The sequence below is a fragment of the Opisthorchis viverrini genome, assembly GCF_000715545.1.
Source record: "Opisthorchis viverrini unplaced genomic scaffold opera_v5_303, whole genome shotgun sequence".
Classification (NCBI taxonomy): domain Eukaryota; kingdom Metazoa; phylum Platyhelminthes; class Trematoda; order Opisthorchiida; family Opisthorchiidae; genus Opisthorchis; species Opisthorchis viverrini.
The window spans coordinates 91-17,482 of NW_008751963.1; the positions used below are offsets into that span (position 1 = coordinate 91).

Sequence of the window (17,392 nt, forward strand, 5' to 3'; positions counted from 1 at the left end):
GTGAACTGTGTACAGTGCTGGCATGTAAGTCGTAGCGACGGCAACACTGGCTTCGCGTGATCAGGGACGTAAATGCATGGATTGGGTGAACTGCCGTTTGGGGTAGAGAATGCAGCGCACACATCCACGTGTGTACAATCCAACACTCGCCGAGGTCTAGCCTACAAACCATTGCTTTATTTGTCAGGTTAGCCACCATTCGCACCTTGAGTCGAGCCCCCGTTAGTGTAACCATGCCAGCCAAGTTCAGTGGGCCTGTCGACGCGGTGGTCGCGTTACCTCCAACCTACCTGGGTCAGCGGCCTGCAGCTAGGCCCCTATGGTTGTGTGAAGTCATGTGATGGTTTGGCATTGTTTAAAGTCACATTCGGCTGACTGTCTATTGGCAGGACCTCGTCCCGCCACCTAGCTGGCGTGGCAGCTGGGTGGTAATGACCAACCGAGCGGACTCAGAATGAGTTCGACAACCTTGGAGGAAAATATGGATCGTCAATAGTAATTAGAAAGAGGTAGAAAATGATACCCAAAACCATTGATTTGGAGCCAGCGTGGTGCACCTCTGGGTTTAGGGGGCGCGTCATGACAGTCTTAACTGCAACTGATGCTGTATCTGTGCGCTAGTAGACAAACACGATGCCCGGTCCAGTTTGTTCGTCTGAAGCGGTATGCCTCGTACACCGTTTCCTCAAACTGTCCCTGCAATGGACTGTAGAGGAGCTGCATATACACCACACTACTCACAGGGCGACTGAAAGCTCTTCAACAGCACACTTCCGGTTTCGCTGGGATCCCATCAACTTTCCTTCCATTTAGGGATCAAACTGATGACAAGGCTCACTTGTAGACTAATTTGTTTTTAATCTGAGATCCTCATGAATCCCAGCTGAACCTTCCACTTACGATATTCTTCAACTAATTGTCCTGAGTATAAATCGCCTCTCATTCCATTTGATAAGATACCGGAGAAATCCAAGTATCCTCACTTGTCATGTGGGAGCAGTTCTCGAGGGTGTTCTGTGAACAAAATATACTGCGATACTTCGAGTACTATGTCAGCTATCCACTTCCGAACCCAACATGAATTTCCGCAAATATATTAGACCTTGGAGATTTGTGCCTGTTCCGAGAAAAAGCTGACTTCGTTTCGAATTTATTGGATTTTTGCTCGTGTATGAATGCGTTGTTACTGGAGGAAATTCCTCCCAAATGAAGGCTGTTTCATCGATATTCCTTCCTAATTTTCAAAAGTTCCCTCAACGGAGACGTACAAAGCGAGCGGGAAATACCATACGGCACACAGATTCCAAACATGAAAGTTCCTGGTGCTGAAGTTCGAACCGTGTTTCCCTTATTCCATTGGAAGAAGAGCCTAAATTCCACCTAAAAGGAACCATGCACGTTTGTAGCGTTCAGTCATTTGGTTCTCGTGTGAAGTAACGCATATCAAGTGAGGTGAACGAAGTATTAACCCGAAACCTACAACAGAAGGTCAAGGAAACATGTTTAAAAAGTCCTCTGCAATACAAAAGGACAAAATATAAAATTTCGCTCATCTACAGTCGTGGTCAATTTATTCACTATTTTCAAAAGGGATCAGAATTATATTGTAGCCATTATTAATTTAAAACGAGAGAATCATCGCTGTTGGGAAACCAGTACCATTCCCACCACGTAGTCTAAACCGCGCTCGAGGACTATCGCCATACTATCCTTGCTAAGTGAACTGGAGATATTCACAAAAAGACAATCCTCTAAGACCAAGTCCGTATGGCCAATGTCTACAGACCGTCAGGAAATTGGCTCAGTAGGTGAGACAATTGCCCAGCAGCAGCCTGGCCGTCATCCAAAACGCGAGCCAGTGAAGGACCTACTGGTCTTCTGACAACAGCGCGACAGTGATCTGTAGGTGGAAAGTATACACCCTTTGATAGTGTATCTTTACATCACTTAGTCATTACACTTGGAAGATCAATTTGGGAGAGAGTAGAGGTGATTCTGGTCAAGTCTTCATCGGATCACCTCCATGTCTTGCAGTGCCTCAGCTGAGTTAGCTGTGATTCATTGTTTGACATGAAGCAGACGTTGGATAGCCCCGCATGTAGGACGACTGACAAATGCAATGCAGTGGTTTGAACACGGGCAAATTGGTTAAGAACTTCTCTCATCAATCGTGGTTCATTAAAGTGTCCCGTTTCAAAGCTGCTCCGTCCACGCAACCCATTGCATGTAGACGACACCCCATAGAAACGCCAAGCAAGATAACCGAATTTGTCTGTTCGTTACATCGTGTCGTAGGAGTAGGGTTGAATCTAATTTGTTTGACCTTATAGTNACCAACCGAGCGGACTCAGAATGAGTTCGACAACCTTGGTGCATAACGGAAGTAGGAGGAAAATATGGATCGTCTAATTAGAAAAACGAGGTAGAAAATGATACCCGAAACCATTGATTTGGAGCCAGCGTGGTGCACCTCTGGGTTTAGGGGGCGCGTCATGACAGTCTTAACTGCAACTGATGCTGTATCTGTGCGCTAGTAGACAAACACGATGCCCGGTCCAGTTTGTTCGTCTGAAGCGGTATGCCTCGTACACCGTTTCCTCAAACTGTCCCTGCAATGGACTGTAGAGGAGCTGCATATACACCACACTACTCATAGGGCGACTGAAAGCTCTTCAACAGCACACTTCCGGTTTCGCTGGGATCCCATCAACTTTCCTTCCATTTAGGGACCAAATTGATGACAAGGCTCACTTGTAGACTAATTTGTTTTTAATCTGAGATCCTCATGAATCCCAGCTGAACCTTCCACTTACGATATTCTTCAACTAATTGTCCTGAGTATAAATCGCCTCTCATTCCATTTGATAAGATACCGGAGAAATCCAAGTATCCTCACTTGTCATGTGGGAGCAGTTCTCGAGGGTGTTCTGTGAACAAAATATACTGCGATACTTCGAGTACTATGTCAGCTATCCACTTCCGAACCCAACATGAATTTCCGCAAATATATTAGACCTTGGAGATTTGTGCCTGTTCCGAGAAAAAGCTGACTTCGTTTCGAATTTATTGGATTTTTGCTCGTGTATGAATGCGTTGTTACTGGAGGAAATTCCTCCCAAATGAAGGCTGTTTCATCGATATTCCTTCCTAATTTTCAAAAGTTCCCTCAACGGAGACGTACAAAGCGAGCGGGAAATACCATACGGCACACAGATTCCAAACATGAAAGTTCCTGGTGCTGAAGTTCGAACCGTGTTTCCCTTATTCCATTGGAAGAAGAGCCTAAATTCCACCTAAAAGGAACCATGCACGTTTGTAGCGTTCAGTCATTTGGTTCTCGTGTGAAGTAACGCATGTCAAGTGAGGTGAACGAAGTATTAACCCGAAACCTACAACAGAAGGTCAAGGAAACATGTTTAAAAAGTCCTCTGCAATACAAAAGGACAAAATATAAAATTTCGCTCATCTACAGTCGTGGTCAATTTATTCACTATTTTCAAAAGGGATCAGAATTATATTGTAGCCATTATTAATTTAAAACGAGAGAATCATCGCTGTTGGGAAACCAGTACCATTCCCACCACGTAGTCTAAACCGCGCTCGAGGACTATCGCCATACTATCCTTGCTAAGTGAACTGGAGATATTCACAAAAAGACAATCCTCTAAGACCAAGTCCGTATGGCCAATGTCTACAGACCGTCAGGAAATTGGCTCAGTAGGTGAGACAATTGCCCAGCAGCAGCCTGGCCGTCATCCAAAACGCGAGCCAGTGAAGGACCTACTGGTCTTCTGACAACAGCGCGACAGTGATCTGTAGGTGGAAAGTATACACCCTTTGATAGTGTATCTTTACATCACTTAGTCATTACACTTGGAAGATCCATTTGGGAGAGAGTAGAGGTGATTCTGGTCAAGTCTTCATCGGATCACCTCCATGTCTTGCAGTGCCTCAGCTGAGTTAGCTGTGATTCATTGTTTGACATGAAGCAGACGTTGGATAGCCCCGCATGTAGGACGACTGACAAATGCAATGCAGTGGTTTGAACACGGGCAAATTGGTTAAGAACTTCTCTCATCAATCGTGGTTCATTAAAGTGTCCCGTTTCAAAGCTGCTCCGTCCACGCAACCCATTGCATATAGACGACACCCCATAGAAACGCCAAGCAAGATAACCGAATTTGTCTGTTCGTTACATCGTGTCGTAGGAGTAGGGTTGAATCTAATTTGTTTGACCTTATAGTTCCCCCATTCTTTCGCGTACTCCGCCTATGTACTTTTAATCTCCAGTTATTTGGCCTATTCGTACCCGTCACTCACCATGCTACAGAGGCCGTCCTTTCCAACACTTGTGTATTGGACATGTGTGACTGTGTGTGAATGTACACTGCTGACCTACTTACCCATATGCGTTCACGTCCCGTTTGCTGAGCCTGCCTTGACTTGTTTTCTCATGAGTTCCGTGTGATCGCACGTCCAACGAGAATCACGAGACTGCCTTCGGAAGCGTGACCGCAACCCACGCTACCGAGTCATCGTTTCCCTCGCCGTTGTTAGATCTGCGGATTTTGACACTGCACTGTGCCGTTCAGTGACAGACCTGTGAGCTTGTTCACGCTACGAACGTGAACAATTGATGTTTGTTGTACACATTTGCTTACCCTTGCGTAGATAGTACCGTAGAATTACGAACCCAATTCTTCCTTTTGATATTCGGGATTGTCGAACCTACGCACCCTGCTCTCATAATACTGTGGGAAACGAGTGTCAGAATATGATTGTTGCAACATGGGCGTCGGTCATACGGTATCGTTCGAATTTACTGACCGAACCCAACCTCTGCATGTCGGCTTCCCCGTCTAGGATTGAGCGACCTGGCAGCATCCCAGCTCTCATACTTCCTTCGGGTGGCATAGCAGCTAGACGGGTATCGTTCACAGTGGCCAGCTGTACGTTCTCTCTGCATCCATCCACGAGTCAGATACACAAGAGCACCATAGGATTCGGCGCTGACCAGACATCTAGGTGGTCTGATCGGAATGGCACAGCTGGTTGCCACGTCAGTTTGGGACTAACAATTAGTCACCTAGGGCAGCTTCATGTGCTACTGAGACGTTTTCATGGATGAGTGACAACACAGCTTGGTTCGTTGAATAGACCAGATAGATAGATGTCCGCGAAAATTCGAATGTACGCGCGCTAAACGCATAGGTTGGTCCCTTCTGGGAATTCATAATCCCGTAACTCTGTTGATTATAGCTGTTAGTAATGTGTTGATTTCAGAGGTGATCCATTCAACATATACTTTTTCGAAAAGTAGTTGTGTCACCTGGATAGGCGATGGAATCGATTGGGAGATGGCCCCCATCAAAGTGGGAAACGCCATGGAGAAAATTATGCATTTTTCAATTAGATTAGGGGTTAAATGATCCCATCTATTTCAGGGCTGCAACAATCAATAATAGTTCATTCCGTTTTGTAAATCTATTCGAGTTACGCACAAATACGAAAAATGCACCACACTGTACCCGACGCAATGTACAGTCTATTCAGCTGGTCGCACTACGTGTGAGGTGTGACATACCGGAAAACGATTTGCCCGACCAGCAGGACAGGAAACACCATTTCCACGTAGGGATTGGGCGCGAAACCGAAAGCACAAAGTACCAGTAGCTGGATCAACTGAATTATGGTGAACAAGTGTAGTTTTCTTTGAGGCACACGACGAATGTAGTGGGACGGTGGGTAGGCTGACTGTAGAACGAGGGAACGAGGGAACGAGACAATGACATAAAGTAAAAAGCGTGTCCATCAAAAATCCACCAGTAGTATTTAGTGGGTGGTTATACAACCGAAGTGACTGCCAAATGACCTTGACAACACTGGATGAATGTCGTTTCAAATAAGACAATCCATCTCAGCGAATCGTGCGAAGTTTGCGGTTAGTCGTACAAGTTAAATATGGGCAACAAGCATGAATGTACAGTAGTACTGTGTGTTAATTTCAACCAACGAAGATGCTGAACCACCCGGCGTGGAATTCACTGACTGTGGGACCTTAACTGTTGACAGGGCAATCTTGAAATCAAGGAGAGCTGAGATCAGTTCTTGGAGGACTATAATAACTCCAAGGTTTTTTTGTTCACCATAGAGAAGCGACCACTCGCAGCAGTTGGTTTCGTCAAATGCACCTAGGTTATGAAGAGTCGAAACAGTGATGTGAGAAAGACAAGCGGATTTGTTTGGAACCAGATACAGTGCTAAATGAGGCTCAGCGGGACTGAGATGACAAACATTGTAATGACTGAAATCCGAATTTTGTGACCACCCTTCAAGGCATTGCTCCAACACAGGTTTCCACTGAAAAATTACAACTGATCAATTCACAGAATTGCAAGATGAACAACAATCATCACCCGTCACTTACTTATCTCATTTCACGTTGTGACAGGACTAGCAGCAGAATTCCATACCTGATTATTGATAGGATTTCCGAATCAAAGGAACAGTTCGGCTAGTATCTTGTATGGCCTAGTGGTTGATCTCTCTTAGAAGAAGAGCAGTTGGTCTATGCAGAGAGAAGCTACGCGACCAGTCCATATGTCAATGTATTCAACAGCTGAACCCTTCAAATGCTTTGTGAACAATACACCAGAGCTATGGGGTTTCGACATATTAGTACCTCCCGGTTAGCTGAAATATGCTTACGGTGCCGACATATTCGACTGCGAAATTGAGGCACACCCACTCTGACTATAAACCAGAGAGAACCAACGTAGGACCTGACGACAAGGCCTCCAGCAGTCGGAGACTGCATCTGCATTGAGGTGTATGAACCGGATAAGAATTTTTGGGGTGGTAGCTCTCTTGGAAAGGCAGCTTGGAAACTGGCTGCCATAAACCTAGTAACCTGTCGCCCACAGTGATATGGGGATGCGATATGACCGTGAATGTTTGTCTTGCCTGGAACTCTTCGGGTGAAACAATGGGGGCAATCGTTTAAACCCAGTTAGCAATCTGGGAGGCCTAAATGCACACGACATACGGACAACAGATTAAATATGATGAGGCACTGTCCACTTGGGGAACTTCTAGAAAACCACGATGGAGGGAACGGCCTACAAGACCATTCGTCCACTAGTACAGGGCCGCTTTTTATGTCAACAGCGTAACTCTTGTATGAGTGGCGCGTCCGCTTTACACTTTTCCAGTGTCTCCATCACTGGAAAGAATAAGAGTTTTGGTAAACTGGACCTGAAATTTTCGTGTGATTCGACGCTTAAGTCGCTCGCCAAGCGCCATTGTTTGACTCGATGCGTGTGACTTCGTGCTTCACTGATGATTTCCCACTTTAACTCAATCCGACTGCATTCATCCCACTGCCCATATATTGAAGATCAGGCACCCTTACTTCACTCACATCACAAATCCACCACTCCCTCCTGCAGAAGTAGACTGAAAACAGTAATGCTTTTGTAACGAACGAGGAGGGTGTAGTGCTTCCCACTCAAGTTTTTACATCGAAGCTCACGTACGTAAACATCTTTTGTCCTGTCGAAAGCTGGTCTTCCAGGAGTTTGATTTGACTGCTCTGGCTAGCTATTATATCGTGATTTTCATACTCATTGACATTTGTCTCTTACTGATCAAAGGCTTAGTTATATGCAGATACCTTGTTTTCCAGGATGAGAACAGTGTCTTTCTCCGTTCCATTTCTCGTAATCCTCCACCTAAGTAGTACCTTGCCTAGTTGAGAATTGTGTAGATTCCTTGTCGCAACATAGTCGTTGCGCATTGCTAGCTTTAGCATGTGGCCTTCAAATTCGGCGGAAGAGCAAGTAGGTTTAAAATCACGTAACAAGCAGGTAAGTCACTACCAGCAAGCTCGAGATTAACCATCAGTAACCCTCTTTTGGGTGGGGAATCCTCATGGATTTTGGTGTGTCGATTCAGGTGAAAATCCCCTTTGAAATTCATCTACACTTTCCAGCGAGCCGTGTGGATTAGCTGGTGCGACGATTGTCATTCAAGGGAGAGGGGATCGGTGGGCTTTGGTCTGGTTGGAATTTCTACCTCATTTTTCTCTGATTCTAAGTCCGTTGAGAGCCACACACCGTCACTTTTCAACTTGGCTTACATAAGCCTGCTGTCGATAAGCCCACCGTTTCCAAATTCTTGATTCCATTCACAACGTGATGCTTCGTGATTTTCATCGCTTCGGTCACCGAATCCCAATATCCGTCTTAAGACTTCTGGATTCACCAGATCTGAAGTGTATGCTCTGTCTGACGCATGCCGCTCCGTCGCCGAGTCTTTGACTAGCGCTTCGTTCGCATTCCTGTGTTTTGTGGTAGCTTGAGACGGTCTTTCATGAAGACAAAGGCAAACTGGTACAGTTGCATGTAGGGCTGTATGTCGTGTTACCACAAGACCGGGCTATACTATTCGTGGTGGTGGTGCCCAGCGATAAAGACTCGATCCTGATGGGCTTGTCATCGTTTGGTGCTCATCTGACTCGCGGCACATTCGCCAATTGACATGACGTTCGGTTACTTAGACCAACAACAGGCATCCGGACAATAAACCTGTTGATATGTTCGCCCACTTCCAGCCCAATGCAGTCAAATCGAATGAAGTTTTCATTAACGATTATTCTTCACAAACCATTTCAAGCGCGATCAATTCAGTCGCTGCAGAAAACGATTACGAACTGAATGAGCTTGCAGCGGCCCATGCTCACCTCCAGGGTGTGATGCTTTACGCAGCATCAGCCGAACCCCATCATGTTGCACCGACGAGGGCGAGTTTCAACTGCTGCTCGGATAGATGCTTTTTACAGTTTTACTCGTAGCAGGAAATGGAGTCAGCTGCGACAAAACAAGTCAGCACGATCATCCTACCAGTGAATTGATTTTGTGGTGCGCCGGGTCTGTACAGAAAACATACGAAATAACGTCCTTGTTCCAGCTCAAAACTCTGTTTGCGTTTGGGTTGCTGACTGAGTGGTTCAAAGTTTTTAGTTCGGTGGACAGAGCCGGAGAGTCTACTTTACATGAATCTCTAGGGCTGGCACAGATCTCGCAAAAACATGGCACTGACCACTTTGCGTAGCTGGCCGACTGGCCTGACGAGCGTCAAAATATCAATAGAACCTACCTGTTCCGTGATAAATAGTAAAAGTCTTTCGAACAGCTGATTACTGTAGACTGCTGTGACAGCCATATAGACGAATAGCCCCATCAGCACAGCTGGCGGGATGTAGCAGAGTGGGATCGGAATCATTAGTAGAGAGAGTCCGATGAATATGTGCGAGATTATTGTGGTCAGTCGCGTTTCTCGAACACGGACGATGCTGCAAGAAAGGTAAATAGATTGTGACAAAGTAGATCTGATAAAACACCACACAAGACGAGGAATACTGATATACTCTAATGCTTCAGCTGACCTACACGCATCCCTGAAGTGCAAGCGTACGGGCAGAATTGGTCGATATTGCACGGTTTGTACTAGTGAGTGACAGTAACCCGGCCTTTCAAGCGAAACGGGTGAGCCGAGCCTCGTTCTTCGAACCTACAAATGTATTCACTCCAGCAGTGATAAAGTTGGCTTGTCTGTGTGGGCCAGACAAGAATAACGAAACTAGGATAGGAGTACTGCTGTTTGAATAAGTGCTTTCTGTTTTCCGGCAACATCTTGTGAGTGAGTGAGTCCTGATAATGACCAATAGAAACTTAGCAAACTGAATATCTTTACAACGGTATCTCGGGGTGGCATGTAGACTACACAATGTGTAGAGTACTAACAAGATGTGACTGACCACATGGGACTCCACCGAGTCTCCGGTTCCGGGAACTTCATTGTGCTTATGAGATCAGAAGTCTTCGGTTCAATTCCTGTTCAGGAAAGAGACCGATAGTCTCAGATCCCAAACAGGGGAAATCGATAGTGTACTGACCTCAGATTTTGAGAGGTTCCCATACCACATATATTAAAAGATAGCTTGGAAATAGTTTGAATGTAGTTCTCCTCCACTGGACAATATACGTCACATCAGCAATCAGTAGCACGTGGGAAAGACCTAGGTGTGACGGTTTGGTTCCATCTGGATTCACCAGTAGATTCTTCCACGGATTTATTTAAGATGTACTCTCAACAATGCACGTACACACAATTCAGGAACATGGATGATATATTACCGGTCGATTATCAGAAGAGAAACGTTCCAATAAGACAAATTCAGCGTCCAGGCTCAGTAGTGGCCTATTACTTTTCCGCAATAATTACTCATGATGTGTTACGAACGCTTCAACTTGTTGGGCTTCCAACCGAACCCAACTGATTGTCCCCAAAAAGAGAAGTGTAATAACCTGCAACCCTCACAAGACACTTTACGGCTTCATGTGGAATCAAGAGATAAGGTCAAGGAATCAATCAGGTCAGGTGACATAGAAACGTTCGAGGTTCAGAAATGAAAGTGAACCAACAGATGTGGCAAAAGGATAACTAAACCAGGCGTAGAACTGCTTACTTTGAATAACATTACCGCACGCGTGAGATTGAGCACAAAGGAACTTTAATGCTTTATTACAAGATGTCTAAACCGACTTGCTTATAAAAAAATATCCCTTGCAATAGGGTGAAACAAAGGGTCTCATCGTTCTTGTGTAATAATAATCATAATAATAATCGTTCAGCTTTAACGCCCTTTCGGTGCCTAGCTTTCATGCCATACGAAGGGAGCACAAGGGCTGGGATACTGCCAGGTTGCCCAAGCCTAGACAGAGAAAGTCGAGAGGCAGGAGTCGGGTTCGAACCACGGACCTTCCGGTCAGTAAATTCGCATTCCAACCACCCGGGCCCTCTCACCCCGTTCTTGTGTTCAAAGTATTCATCACATATGTGAATTCAAACACAGTAGCTTTTGGACGAACAAGAACATTAAGTGAGAAACTCACGGTGGCAGAATCGACTGAACAAATTACTGCTATGAAGCACGAAACTCACGTCTGTCGAATGTGCTGACCCATGTCTATGCGCTCTTCAATGTCAGCCAGGGCTCTAATATGAAGTGGAGAGTGTGGAAGCGCTGCATGAACCCAAGGTAGACAAAATATTGACAAGACCATGTTGATCAGTGCGACCACCATCAGATCCCAATGAGGAGCTGGGGATTTTCGTAGCCTACCGACAGAAAGTGGACAAAACGATGGGGAATGCTCATGTCAAGCAGTTAAGGTACACAGAACAAACAGAAAACTGTTGTTCAACAGAAGCGTGTTCACAACATGTTTAATAAATCCAAGGCTGTTAGGAATTTCCGGACAAAGCAAAGCCTACAAGTCTCCAGCAGTGCAACCTCTGTTTAGCCTCCTTTCCGTTCACCAATCCAATGTACCCCCCACCCCCGAATTCTCCCCAATCACATTTCGTCACATTAAGGAATAGTTTGATGTGTCAGACGTTGTGGCCTTTTTTTAATTAAGCTGTCTTCTACACAGCACGTAATTAAAGGATACAACAGAGGGGGAGTTCCGTTTGACACTTATTCTGATGCCATCCATAAAATCCACTCAGGAAACACAACGTTTTTGGTGGAAGGGAGACAGGCGGGGCAATCAACCTTCAATTATCACGGTCAGTGTTAATTGTGGGTTCACTCTAGAGAATGGCATTTTGAGAAACGACACTTTAGAGAACTGACTTGGCTTTATGGTGCCCGATTTCAAGGCGTCGTATCAGGAAAATATCAGAATTCGCCGCTAAACTCAACCTGGAAAATTTCGGTATCAATCTGAATTTTGAGTCCCGATTTCGCTAACCGATGTACGACTACATACATACTGGAGAACATTCCCAAGCTTTCTTACTTTGAAAATCACTGATCAGGCCCGGGATTGGGTTCATTTCAAACAGTTTGGATACAATGCAAGCATCGGACGCGATCCTTAAAATCCTAGGGTAGATAAGTAAGAAATCAAACTGTCCTGCTGGGTACGCTTGTGTTTTTGGTATCTGGAATTGCCAGCCTAAGTGAAGCTGCAAAATAGGAGAAAAATAACAGATGAGAAGCTTTTGTGCAGTGAACGTCGACGTGCGATCTCTTTTTCGAAGAAATGTACCGTTTGGGTACACCACAAAGTGCCAGTTGAAATTGCCTTCTTTTGAAGTCTCCTTCGGAGGAAGAATGCTCCGCGATAAAACTGATGAACGTTAAGTGTGACTTATGAAGCTTTTTACTTCACATCAAATCCATACGGTTTCTGTTTCCGAAAGTTGAAATCATACTGTCCCTTCGCAGAAAGGTCACATTCAAGAAAGACCACTCCCAGTACAGCCAACTTTTTGTCAGTAAATTAAGGTGTCCTGTCTAGAGTAAGACAGCCTTATAATTCGCTGGATACAGTGAATGTGACCTAACAAAAAACTTCCACTACTGGTTACGTGGTATGAAGTTTAGGGTGGCAGATCCCACTTGACTGCTTAATAATAGATTTTACTAATTACTTAGTCCCTTAATCGTTGTTTGAATTCCATTTGGAGTAGATACACTGAATCCGGTGTGGTTAAGGCATCTGGTAAAGAACTTTCTAAGGTCTGTTGTTTGTCTATTCGTAGCTCAAAGAACTGATCCACAGCATACCTCTGAACGGTCGTTTTTTGCCGAGCCAGTCAGCTAGAGTCCGCTATCTTTGTGCAAATCAGCCGTTCTCCTCATTACAAATACCCTCATGCAATCAGCCCCCTAAAACATTAAAAGACATCTCGAAGGCAATTGTTACCTTAGGTTGAATTTATTTCTGATTTGGTTGTAGAGGGCATACTCACCACACATTTTGATGATCCGTTTGTTTATGTACCATTGTTAGCTTCGTTTACACGAATTCTAACCAAGCCATTAATTGGAAGGATACCATAACCATCCTGAAGCTTGGTCACAGCAACGACAAACCATCTGTATGACTGAATCTTATCGAATCGTTGCATCTTTACCTCCAGCCGTTTCTTACTCCTTGTCCAACCATAGCATCACACTTCGGTTGACGGGGGTTTCGAGAAATGAAAAAGGGAAAGGGTTCACGCCGAAAGTACACTTACCTGTTTGCAGGCGAATTTACAATAGCGCTGGCAATGTTTTGTTCCATATAAAACAGCATTGATAACGGCAAAGCAAGTCCAAGAGCTCCCAGAACTGCACGCCAATCAAGGTTAGTCAATGGGGTCAGCGAAAGCTGAAGGTCACGCGGTGAGTGCAGGTATGGTTCCACTGAATGTGCAGGGAAGACAAGAACCGCATAAGAGGGGTAACGTAAACAAGCAGACAGTCCATCAGTAAAAAACCTGGGGGTGAAGACACTTGGAGGAAAATGGCTGAGTTCAGGTCTAGCGAAAGCCTAAGCGGTACATAACAATATCGCCCAACAGGTTACACAGTCATGCTGAAGACGGTGGATGACCTGGCTGGGATTAAGCCGAACAGATACCTCGAGGACTTTCCAGAATTCGAAAGTATCTCGGTTTGTTTCAATGTTATATAGCAGTGTTGTATAGTATATATATAGTCGCACACCTTCAATGCATTCTTTCGTGAAGCAACACGGTTTTGCAGAGGTCGATTAGGAAACGGCCACTTAAGATGAGTGAGTAATTCGTTCTTCTGTTTGAAATACAATGTAGTGCAATTCATTCTGTGCCTAAGGTTTTAATTTTGGGAGAAGGTCGGCGAAGCTGGAAGTATATGTGTCAGATCTAGTACAGTTCCCGATTTCAGAAAGGTGCCAATATGTGCCAAATTGTCATAATGTGATTTAGTGGGAGCCACTGGAGGGATTGAGTACATGGGCTAAATAACTGGACTGAGGAAAATTTACGATGGTACTCCAGAACACCCGCTCCCAACGGAATTTTCCCAAACAATTATTGAATTCCTGGATCAGTCCTTATTAGTTGTTTCCAATGGAATGCGCGAAAGTGTAAAACGAAACGTAAAACGATGGTGCCAAACACCAAGTGGGTGAAGCGATTGTTCTGAGTTTCGGCCTCAATTGACCACTTCGCAGGTCTTATCAGATCAGACAGTTCGTTGGAATATGTCAAAACAGATCTGTCTAACCCTTCAATCAATGTTTTCTACCAACTATTCCGTGAGTTTTCTCCCTGTGTTTTTAACCGTATTATCAAACCCTAGTGGTTGGATTGTTCGCACAGCCAGGTGACAAATTTGCAGAACTTTGTCGCTTTAAGAATAAATGTTGTCAGTGCGATGCAGAACGTAAAGACCTGAATTTTCGGTTTGTCCCTCTTCGAAATGATGAGACAAAGAGGGAAATCCAGGAAATCCGTTCAGCTACGTCGATGGGGCGGACCGGTCGATTTCAATAAAATACCTGTCAGTTTCAGATTCTTAATCTCCGATTGTTTTTCGTGTTCATCCAAACACTGAGTTCATCTACCAAATGAAAGGAAGAGGGCCGTCTCTTTAAAGTTGTTTATTAGAAAATGCCAAGTGAACAGTTACAGACTATTGGACAGGGAAGCCAACTCTCACATGTTTACAAAAACTGAATATCAATCCTCTCTTTGAAAGCGTCTTTCTGAACTTTTCTGGATATTCATTGACTGTTTCTCAAATCCCAGCGACTCCACAAATTCCGTAATAGATCTCACTTTTCAAGAGACGCGAAGCGGATTTACGAGAAACCATACTACTCACATGCCTCCTCCATCAGTAGTGTCACCATTACACACCTTACCACTTTAAAGGTCCTTCGCATGCAACCGATTTTCATTTACCTCAGTCAGGTCGGCTTTGGCAGCGAGTCTATTCGGCTGCTGTTCGGGTGTATCATGCCACTTACGAAGCTGCGTCCTATTTACTCTTTTCGATCCCCGACCATCTTTAATTGTACAGACGTTCCCCCGGCGGTCGGCAACGACGTACGCCCTTGCCATCGACTGCCTAGCTTCCGCGACCCCAGTCCACTGCTTCCAAGATTCTGATAATCGCGCCTATGGGGAATGTTCGTGCCTTTCTGCTTGCTGTCTTCTGCCTAGGCCTTTCCTGAACGGCGGTCAAGTTTTCTCGGGCTCTCCTTTCTTCCTCTAGCTCCTCCGGAGACAAGTGTGTTGCCTGTCACAACCCGATTTCCAGTGCATATACAAACTTTCACTCATGCAGGAAGTTCTCTGCGTCCAATTTCCCGTGCCCTACTATATTGGTTTCCCCTTCAAGCCACGCAAAACGAAAGCTAGTCTGTTGGGCTGACTAAGTTATAGGTGTGTGCAGTTGCCCTTGGCTAGGTAGCATGATCGACGCTAATGACTCCCGGATTCATGACTCACTTTAGCGGCTGAGCTGACACCAGTGTACAACCAAGCACAATTCTTGCCATTGTTTCAGTGAGCTGTGATGCTCAAGAAGGCTGATGAAAAAATTTCGCTTCAGATCAGTCTGTGTGGATGCCCAGCATAGGTACAACTCTAACTAGGAAAGGTGACCGTGCTGCGTGAGGGAAGTGCGCGAATCTGAGGACATGGGCGGTTACTTAATTTGGAAATTCAGGCTAATGGTAAGGAAGTGGTCATCCAAATCACACAGCAAGATATCAACCCAATCGCCTTGACGAAAGGTTCAACTAAACTCCGGTAGGGGAACGTTAAATTACGGCCTATTCGTGAGGAAATTGTAGCCACTTGGTTCGAGTCGAATCACCCTATATGCACCATATAAAAATGGACTTCCAGGTTTTGACATATTAATCTGGGTAAGGAGGTGGGGGGGGGGAAACAGATATATGCCCCGGAAATTAAAAAAAAATGCATGGATACGGAATGAGATGCGCACCACTGGTGGCGCTATGGAGTTAGGATTGGTGGACCATCGTGTAACCAGTTGATCAAACCCATGTGAGACGAGAGTCGACTTCGACAACTCAACACGGGCGATCAGCAGCGCCCTGTAAACTACTCTGATCAACACTGTTACATGCTGGTAATGTGGTGTTACATGCCACAGAATACTTGCAAGCAATGCATTCCACAAAGGCGATATTGTTTAGGCCTTTTCAAACGGGGCGAGCAGTCTACACAAAAAAAGTTGAGCAGAAAAGCCAGTGTGGAGTAATGCTGGTGGTAACGAACAGAAACCTACAACCAAACGGCAGGATAATGAACGCTGGGAAGCAAAAATCCGTTTGAAAGAGGTCATCAAACAGCTTGCTCCTGTCCACCAACGTAAAGTCGGATCATCATTTTGAAATGACCATAGAAAGATCAGACGGATTCGATGGGGCTAGGCGGACAATGGTACAACATTTAGAACTAGCTTTGCTTTGTGTTGTATACGGGTTTAACAGTGATACTACTGACGGGGAGGCATGCGAGTAGTATGTGTTATTCTTGGAATTTTGCTTTGCGTCTAATAAATAACTCCGCCGCGAAGGTCACAACCAGGACAGTTACTGGGTCATCGTTCGCCATCGGTGGAATAATGGTTACACGCTCGACTCGCATGTCAGATGTCCGGGGTTCAAATCCCGGCACGGCCACTGGATATGCACTGCTGATTCGCTCTAATAAGAGCGAGACTCGAGTTCAGTGCTCTCCTTTGGTGTGGACCCACCGGACTGATTACGCCAGAACAGGAGGACGACCGTTCAAACGCGAGTGGTGTGACTATGGACAAAATACCTATCCCGCAATGCTCCAAAACTGAAACACAGGATTAGGAGAGTAGTTCCATATTATACGCCAGGTTGGACAGGTTATGCACCTTTACTTCTTTCAAGACCGGGCTGAGTGTGTGGCTTGTCCTTCCGGTGGTTCTTCGACAACCCAGAGATGCACAGGAGCGCTTCGATCAGTTGATTTCAAATAGAAAGTAGGTGAAATATTTTGGTGGATGTCGACTTGGGAGTGTCTTACTGGGACATGTCTCACGTCGGCTGGATAATAACAGGTGACAGACAGCAGTCCTCATGTTTTTGCAAAACATTTGTGACAAGGAGAGAGAAAATTGGTTCAGGACTTGGAGTGTGTAGAATTCACAACTGGTCACGCAAATCTGAACAAAGATTAAACGTGAACTACCTGGGTTGAACACAAAGAACTTTCAATTGCCACTTGGAATGGTTTGGAAATTTGTAGATTTTTTGGTGCGGAACAGTTGTTGTCTTTAGAATGAATTTAAATGATTATGCTTCATTGACTGGTTTTTGAAAAGCACTTTCAGAAAGTTCCGGGAGGAAGCCTATACTCATGTGAATAGAATAAAGGGGAGATTTATCCAAGAAACAAGGTGAAATGCTTGACTCAATGAACGATGGACTCGCACCGATCCAAATAGCTAGTTGGCAACAAATTACTGGGATATATTGGCTGAGTATACTCATGCAAG

General features: G+C 45.0%; 1 protein-coding gene across 1 annotated transcript; it reads right to left on the bottom strand.

Annotated features, from left to right (window-relative positions):
- Positions 1 to 5,562: 5,562 nt before the first annotated feature.
- Positions 5,563 to 14,949, bottom strand: T265_09795 (hypothetical protein; the record flags this gene model as incomplete). The annotated part of the gene is made up of 5 exons (XM_009175972.1): positions 5,563 to 5,754; positions 9,157 to 9,388; positions 11,005 to 11,181; positions 13,096 to 13,229; positions 14,791 to 14,949. 5 exons carry the CDS (start codon positions 14,947 to 14,949, stop codon positions 5,563 to 5,565), a joined length of 894 nt encoding a protein of 297 aa, XP_009174236.1.
- Between the last annotated feature and the right edge of the window lie 2,443 nt (positions 14,950 to 17,392).